This window comes from Haplochromis burtoni, unplaced genomic scaffold (genome assembly GCF_018398535.1).
Source record: "Haplochromis burtoni strain Fernald_Lab_line unplaced genomic scaffold, NCSU_Asbu1 Contig_12, whole genome shotgun sequence".
Lineage (NCBI taxonomy): Eukaryota > Metazoa > Chordata > Actinopteri > Cichliformes > Cichlidae > Haplochromis > Haplochromis burtoni.
Window position 1 is genome coordinate 2,060,995 of NW_024582373.1, and position 9,000 is coordinate 2,069,994.

The following is a 9,000-nucleotide window of genomic DNA, read 5'->3' on the forward strand; positions in this document are numbered from 1 at the left end:
CTCTCCACACCTCTTTCCCCCTCTCTCGCGGCCCGTCTGCCCATCTCCTCAGCCCGTTTTTCTTTGTCTCTCCCCCTTTCCCTTCACCGTGTGTGACATTGATTCCAAGGTTGCTGTGCTGTTGACTGCTGCTACGCTGTTAAATATTGCAGGCAGCGTTTCAGTGGCTGTGTGCCGAGGGGAGTGGAGGCGCGGGAGCTTTGCTCAGTCGCTGCAACTGCAACTACCGCTGACAAACAGGCTGGTGAACAGACGGGTTGGACACACACACACACACACACACGGCCACCTGCAAGCACACAGAGGTATATCCACGCATACATGTCACTCCACAGATCGACGTGCACGTGTGCCCGTGCCATATTTGCATATGTTTGTGATGGCGCTTTGTGCCAGCGGGTGCGTGGGCTGGTGATGACGCTGTTGTGGGTATCTCCGTGAAATCTTCCTGGCTTTCGAATAGCTGAAGTTAATGAATGAACAAAGCAGTGCTGGAGTGCTCTCTGCAGACTGTGCAGTTATTCCAGATGAGCCAAAAGCCCTTTCTCAGCATGTCATCTGATCAGAAACCTAATCACTGTTTGGGCTCTACTTGGTGCTTGGCAATTGGTATTCTCATTTAGGACACACACACACACACACACACACACACACATACCTGTTTTTCCTACATCGTGGGGTCCAATGAGTGACAGGTGCCTGATGGGATCCACCCTTTCCAAAGGGTGTAAAGACATGATTTTCACTCCTAAATTCATAATAAATTCATCTAAACTTAAAAATGACTTGAAAAGTCAAACACACTCAAATAAATTTTAAACCTGAATTTTTGTTTTACTGGGGACCAGACATGACCCGTCTACTGATACTGGGGACCAGTCATGTGTCTATGAGCATACAGTCAACAACACTGATCCATGAAACCTTACCATCATATTACATAATGACTGAGACCCTGAATTGGTTTAGTGGAAGAAAATGGATGGATTGTTTTATTAATCTCATCCTGACTGCCAGATAATTATTTTATTAATTTATTTTTTTTAAATCTGATTCTAAAATATTAGTTAGGAAGTTATGAAATTACACAAACACTACTTATGAAATTTAAGAATGTTGTAAAAGTTGAGCAAAAGGTAACATTTTCTATAGTGTTTTACTTGGTATGACTGAACATATGCAAATAAAATAATTTTAAATCAATTCAGTTTGTCAGTTGATTTTCATCAGATATGAAGCATCAGATCTGCTTTAACAGAAAACAAAACAATATTTTTACCAAACCACATTTGACGGTTAAAAGAAGTCACCTACTGTACGAAATGGGCAAACAATCTGAGTTTATGCCTTCACATAACATTTATTTCAGCCTTTTAAAGTCAGACCTTCAGCCCCTTACATCCAACAAACAGTGTATGTGTTTATCTATATACGCACACATACATATATCTATCTATATATCTATATCTCTATATATCATATTATATACAAGTATAAATATAAGTATATATAAGACAGTACTCCCTGATAAGCAAGGTGGCATTTTTAGACATGTCCGAACAGGAATGCCTTTTCCTTTTCAAAACATAATTAAAACTAATTCAAATGGAACATGAATCTTTCCAAATGTTTTTTTTTTTTTGACGTCCAAAAACATTGTTCTAGCACAGAACGTAAAAACATTGCAAAGGGGCAAACAAGGCACAAATGAACAATTAAGAACAGGCTGTTAAACTCTTTTTGCAGCTTTACGCTGCATTGCAGTGATTCGATTTTTTACATAGAACTTTACCCCTGTCCAGGTTCTGTTTTTAAGTGCTTTCGGTGAAGCCTCAATACAGGCAACGCACTCCGACTTTCCTGGTACTTTACCAGACTCAATGAAGGACATTAGTGTCTTTTCCACAGCATGGACCTCAGCTGATGTCCAAGTCCTCTTCTTTGATGTTCCTAAAATAGAAAAGAAAGTGACTTAATACAGTTGTAATAATTAATTTAAGATAAATTAAGGCAAAACTAAAAAGGGTAGACGCTTCAGTTTTAGAGTAATCACTTTTAAATTTTGCACGGTTTCCTCTTAGCTGTTGAGGGTCCAGTTAAATCATGAATTTTCAGAATATTAATAAAATAAATCTGTCAGTGAACAGGCAAATTACACATTAGGTTCTTTATCACAGTTATATGTGGATACATCCTAGGTCCCTGAAACTGCCTACACTTTTCTATCATTTGCATTTTTTCCTTGCTTCTTAGTACCTCCCAAGAAGGATGGAGGATAGATACAAGAAAATCTAAGGAAACATCCACTTCTAACAAGTGAGGTAGCTAACCACAGTTCAGTTGTCAGTCAGCTTTAACAGTTGAGAATAACAATAATAGAAACACTTGAAAGCAGCAATGTTTTCTCCCTGTAGCCTGCTATCACTTTAGCACCTGTAGATAAGTAACAAGCTGCCATCTGGATTCATACTGCATCCTGCTCAGAGACAGAATCCACTTACAGAATTAGTGTCAGTATGTACTTAAGTTCTAATTGTGAACTTAATTTTTTTTAAATAATACAAAATATTCTAGTATATTCATAATACTAGAAACCATTTAATTTAAATGGTTGACAAAAATGAAATTTCAAAGATCAAATCAGATGCTTAGAAACGATCTGCCTGTTAGTAGAAATAACAAATAACTTAGTTATCAGTGTTTCTTGCTGACAGACTGACTTTATCCAACACCCCATCATTGGTATGAAATTCAGTGATTATGTGATGGATTAGACCAGTTTGCTCAGCCACTTCAAAAAAATAAATAAATAAATAAAAATATCAGTAATATATAAATAGGGTGGCTTGTCAGATGGAAAACTACTTTTGTGAAGCCTGCTTCTGTGAATGTTGCCTCACTCATCAAATACGAGCTTTGAGATGGCCTGCAAGAGTTAGAATCAAACCAACTTTCAATTTAAAAAAAAGAACAAGAAAATTAGTGAATTAGGATGCACCCAGTGTATTTCTTTGCATCAGTATGAGATCTTTGTCATCAAAAATGACATATTGTGGCGTATCATATCTGATGACACTCACTACATGCTATTAAAAAGATTTTTTTAAACAGTAACGCACAGGAAATGTTTGAATACATGGGAACTACCAGCCTAACAGCTGTACTGCCATCCAGAGTTAGAAAATGGGCTATAAATTTCATCTTTAACTGATAGTAAATCTGATGTCATTTCTGTTTCCATTCTTACATTGGTAAATCATTATAAAATGCGGTCTTGTTAAGTACAAACTATTATCTCACTACGTCTCCCAATGACTGTAAAAATGTACATTTCTGCAAAATAAACCACTCAACTATGACCTTTGATGGCAACTTTATGGATGAGAAAAAGAAAAAAAAATGCAAGTCAGCCAGTTCAGATACACCAGGACAAGGAGAGGAGTCAAAGAAATCCTGCAGGTTAGGTTTACAGGGTCTGACTCAGCATCCACCCTCACTCTGAAATGGAAAACCTGGATTACCTAGTTTTAGCCAAACATGTTTTCTGGCACAGAGCCCTGATTCCTGGAATGATCTTGTCCAGAATTAACATGACATAAAGACTTTTGTAAGAATTTGGTTGCTTCAGGTAAAAGTATTCACCTACTGGAGCTCTCAAAAAAGAGCTGACAGAGGAAGAAGTGTTTTTCTGTTAAGTAACAACAGTAAATTATTTGACCAGTAACAGTCATTTTGGACAAGAGTAATAACCACATAATCACCCATAAGTAGTCAGCCTTAATAAATTTGGCACACATTTCACCTGCTGTAACGTTGACGAAAGCCTTGAACTGAAATACCTCCATTTTTTCTTACTGCCTTGTTACATTAATCATTACTAATTCATCATCATGTCATCATCAAGTCTAGATAGGTTGTACTAAGAACATTTGTACAACTTTGAAATAAAAGAATTATTAGGGTGAGAAAGCAAATCAGTGCTTATTTTAGTATAGCCTTTTTAGCTGTTGTGTGGAAAAGGGAATGGGTAAAGAAGAAATGTGGGCAAATGCCAAGCCTCAGTCTGTGGGATACCTGTAGTAGGGTGGTCACCATCAGGCTCATCTGTGGTCCACTGTCCTTGCTTGAATCCTGGTGGTCCTATGAGAAGAAGAGTAAACTGTGTAAGTAGAAAAAATATGTACCTTGTGAGCCTGGAACAGAGAAGACAAATACTGAAAAACGTGCAAAATTGTGACTGCAATGCAGTACAGTCTTATCACCCTGCTACATAACTCATCTGTGCTAAAATTTAAAATATTTGAAAAGTTTCAATATTACACTGTCAGTCAAATACCTAGTCCAGTCTCCTTCAGTTAAAGAATGTGCTTTTTTTTGGCAGAGCTCTTGAAGGAAAACAATCACAAAGGTTGAAACAAACGATTTTACCCATTCATGGTTCTCTATATACAGAATTAATGCCAACTGAACTGACGTGGCTTGAAAATAAAATGGTGGGCAAGCAGCTAGCAGCAATAGAAAAAGCTAACAGTAATAAGCACGCAAGGGGACAAAGAAAGTTACACAATACAGGCAACAATAGTGCTATCAGGCTCTTTGGTAGGGGATACTGAAAATGATCAGTCTAAAAAACTTCTAACCTACTTTTTAAAGTACATTCAGTACATCCAGTTACAATTACAGAAATTATGTTTTTCTTGTGGATTATGTGAAATCTGCTCTAGACAGTCATACCAATCAAAAGGTTTTCAGGTTTGCACAACTGAAATATACCCAAAAGAAGAACATCTATACTCTCTGTGCTCCTGTTTGGTTTAATTCTACCAATTTGTAAAAGCAGGTTTCAAAAAAAGGAAGGGGGGGGGGGGGGGTGCCCGACTTAAAGTCCTGTAGTTTGTGTGCAAATTACCCATTTTAGTGGCATCAGTGTCAGACTCCTTTTCCTTTGAAGTTCCTATTAACAAATTGAGATAGCACACAATCAAAATTCTGTAATTGTTTTTTAGGTTTTTGTGAAGCTTGCTTAGAGGCTAAATTAAGACAGGTACCTGAGGTGAAAACAGGGTGTGCGGTGGGTGTGAGATGTACCCTCTTTAGGGTCGTCAATGTCAGATCCCGTCTCCTCTCTTTTCTTGGGTGTTGAGGATCCTGTTAAAAAATTTTAAATTTCTGTGTTTATAAAACCCACAAAAAAATTTAAAAAGGTACCATCTGGTTAGTCTGCTGGATACCTGTGGGTGTTTCATCAAACTCAGTGGTTGGCTGACTTCTCGATCTTTGGGATCCTTTGACAAAAAAAGTCAAAAGTCAAATTTGTCAGTAATGGTATATGGTTGAACTCCGTGCCCATTCAGCCTTTACACTACACAATGTATTTTTTGTTAGAGGTATTAACTGTATGTAAAGATGAATGGCATGTCTCCACATCTTTGCACTTTTCAAATATTAAGCCATAACAACAAGCGCAGACATCTGTTGCTTGTCATTTCGACCAAGTGTCTGCACAATAGTGATGGGGCAGTGCAGCAAGGGATACAGTTCTTGTCCATCTGCCTGCCAGAAACTAACTGAAATCAGCTGTCAATACTGACAGATCACAGCCTTTTTATAACATTTAAGTACACTTCAAACCAAACTGATCAGAAAATTTAACAATTGAACATACATTCATGTGATAACTAAGTAAAATGAGAGAAACTCTTTCGGAACAATTTGACATGTACTTTGAGGTTTTAGTTTGTCCCCTCTGTTAACAGTCTGCCACTATAAGATTCCACGTTTTTTGCTACAGATTTAAAAACCATCATGTCATCTATTTTTATATGCAGTAAATGGCTGGATGCTAAAAAACAGTTAAACCTGTCACCTACTCGATGTTGAGGAACTGAACGATGACTCCTTTGATGCATCCGTCTCTGAAAGATCACTTTCCACATCTTCCTGCATTTCTTCTGTAAAGCAGTGATAAGAAAACCATGTAGCACAAAAGACATTTACTCTGAAATAAAAAATATAAGAACATTTTGTTTACCATTGGGATTAATTTGGATTTGATCGAGGCTCATTCCCTTGAAGTCTGACAGTCGGCCTTGTTCTAGAGCAATGAGCACTTTGCTGACTTTAGCCAACTCAAGTGTTCCTTCAGGCAGTCTATAGTACTCCCTATGGACTCTGATATCATGGCCTAGAAAATTTGCGAGGATGTCCATCTCATTGTCTCTCAGATTTAGGACTGTGGACAATGTGGACACATGCTTTCTCAACTTAGTTGAGGACAGTGTTTCTGGATGCTTCGCTCCACATTCCTTTGCAATCTGTCTGATGGCATCTGATCCCCTGAAGTGAGTGTCTGCTTCAGGTCTAGAGAAGAAAAAGGGATTTTCATCAGACACACCACAGGCCCGCCGATGTGAAACCAAGGCTTCCATTGAGGACAGCATGTCTGGTGTTAAGAGGATAGGAACTTTTCTGTTCCTTTTCCCTCTTATTTCAATGCGCTGGAAATGGCGACAAAGTTTTTGTTCCAACTCTGAAAGTCCTACTGCCAAATCCGAATGGACTCCTGAAGTGTCTCGCAGGGTGAATGCAGTTAGTGGCATTTTTGATACCTCACCCTCTCTCCTCCGGTTAAACAGTATCACTTCGCAAAGAGTCAAATTGGCCAGCATTGACCAGTTCTTCTTATTGGGATCACTGGCAAGTCTGGTTTGGTATTCTTTTCTGTACCTATCAAGATACATGTGCATGGTTTTTACATCCTCGGTGAAAGGGAGGAGTTGAGGAGTGTTCCATTTTCCTTCTTTTAGAGTTTGCAGGGCACGAGATGAAACACACACATCCCATTTCTTCTCATAAAGATCCCGGCTTCTCTTCAGATTCTTAAGAAATTCCTCATCATGAAAATCTGCCATCTTTGCTTCACACTCAAGAATATCTGCAATCTTCTTGAGACTATGGCCCAGTTTCAGAGCCAATGATGGAGCTCTGTAGATGTTTTTGTCTTCATCAAAGCCAGCCACATCCTTTACTGCTTGAACCACAAACTTGAAATTTGAAGGTACATAGAAATCCTCCATTTTTTTCAGTGTCCCTGCTTCCCGTGAGCGCAGAAGTAACCGTCCCATTTCTCGCATTTTTTGTCTGATGTACTCATGTTTGGTCTTGTCATGTCCATGTTTTGAATACAAGTGTTCTCCTAGTCGCAAGATACTTTTCTCCTCTCTGATGATGTTTCTGACTTCATCCTGATGCATAGCATTCACCAGTTCCCAAACCTTTCTGCTGACACCATCTGGGACAGGCTGTGCAAAGGCACAAAGTGACTGGATCCGACTTTTGCCTGGTTTTGCTGTGCTGCATTTCTGTGAAAGCTTGCATCTTGAAATGTGTCTCCATAATGAATGTCTTTTCAGCAGTGCCTGGCAGTTAACACAGTGCATGTAGTCATTTGGCTTCACTGGTTTTTTAGTTTGCTGACTTGGGATTAGTGTTCCACAGCCCGCTTTCAGAACCTCAATATTATGTGCACGGTTCCCCTTGTTTCTAATGAGGTCAAAATGTAGTTTGCGCTCCTTTGATTTCAAAGGAAAACTGATTGCTTCTGCTACAGCCAGTTCACTGCTGTGCTTGCGTATTAAGTGCCTTGCCATTTTATGGCACTCCTGTGGACAGTATAAGCAGTGATGCTTTTTACTGTATACTCTAGCCCCATTTTTCTTTTTTTGCAGCTTCATCACAAAAATATTTCCCTGGTTAGGTTGAGAGCTTTCACTTTCTACTGTCTCATGGTCCTTACCCGAAGATGTACTTGGAAGTGCTTTTCTTCTGGAAGTCTTTTGTGACTTCTTTGTTTTCTTAATTTTCAACAATGGGACCCTGTTTGCAGGACTGTCAGATCCCTCTGAACTGCTTTCATTCCGTGAGTCTTTTGATGGAATATATTCATCATCAGTGCTTTCAATACAACTTCCAGAAGCTTCTGAGGTGTCAGCCACCTTGGAGATTGACTGCAGGTATTCACTGGTAAGCTGAAAAACCAGATAGAGACATTTATAGCTAAATTTGCAAGAATAATTACCCAGGTGTGAAAATCTTACACCGTCTGTGAGACCCCTTTAACAGCTTCATTAAAGTGAACTTTAATTTGTTAGAACTGTTACCAGGTTAATGAAGGGTTATAGGATTTAGTCATTTTCATCAACAACTTTAGCTTTGTATACAGAAAGACTTGTTTACCGATAGTTTCAACCCAACCATAAAATTAACAAGTAAAAATTAGGGCTGGATGATACCATTTCAGCACTACCATAAGAATTCACAGCTGACAACCAAATGTCAAATGTTTGTGTCAAACAAGATACAAAAAATCCCTCAAAAAACAACCTGTAAAATAATTGTTGAACAGAGCTGTTCAAATAATTGGATGAAAACTCCTGTATTTTTTCCTCTCTCTCATTACTTTACATTTTTACTCCAAGGAGGCAGACTTGTAATTTCTAAAGTGCTCTTGAGCAATAGTTCTCCAGACATTCGGAAGGTCTTTCAAAGTTTTTCTTTGGACATTGGCTACTTTTTCACTCATTTGAGTCCAGTCCTTGTACCTGACCATTTTCAGAGGAATGTTTTTGTTTGTTAAGCTACTTAACAATGACCTATGAATCATTCAAAGAAAAGAAAAAAAAGTCTCCTAACTTGAGAGATGAACCAGTGTTGTGTCCCCACATAGACAACTTAGAAAAAAATAAAATTTAAATGTTATCTGTAGGTAATTTCTTTCTAGCAGACTGTCACTAAAACATCACTTGACCTTAACATTATTGAAGCAGTGTGGAGTCATCTGACTGAACAGAACAAAATGCAGAAACAGCCAAAGAGGACCTTTAAATGTCCTTCAAGAAGCCTGGAGAACTATACCCATATAGCTAGTAAAATACAAAGAATGAAGAGTGGCCCAAGATTTTTCTTAAGTACATATAGTTCAAAAATTGCAATGCTGCAATG

The 9,000-nt window shown here is 38.4% G+C and overlaps 2 protein-coding genes across 4 annotated transcripts in view; one reads left to right on the forward strand and one right to left on the reverse strand.

The window, feature by feature from the left end:
- mcu (mitochondrial calcium uniporter) overlaps nucleotides 1-9,000 on the forward strand; it is an 80,768-nt gene that overhangs the window by 46,752 nt on the left and 25,016 nt on the right. The window lies entirely within an intron of this gene.
- Nucleotides 1,049-8,597, reverse strand: LOC121811829. 2 transcript variants are annotated; one of them, XM_042215237.1, is made up of 7 exons: nucleotides 6,032-8,597; nucleotides 5,871-5,951; nucleotides 5,232-5,285; nucleotides 5,049-5,148; nucleotides 4,910-4,954; nucleotides 4,075-4,140; nucleotides 1,049-1,950 (listed from the first exon to the last, which is right to left on the reverse strand). In XM_042215237.1, exons 1-7 carry the CDS (start codon nucleotides 6,032-6,034, stop codon nucleotides 1,730-1,732), a joined length of 570 nt encoding a protein of 189 aa, XP_042071171.1. In that variant the 5' UTR covers nucleotides 6,035-8,597; the 3' UTR covers nucleotides 1,049-1,729. The 2 variants fall into 2 exon arrangements, with proteins under 2 accessions (XP_042071171.1, XP_042071168.1); XM_042215234.1 differs by having other exon boundaries at nucleotides 5,871-8,597.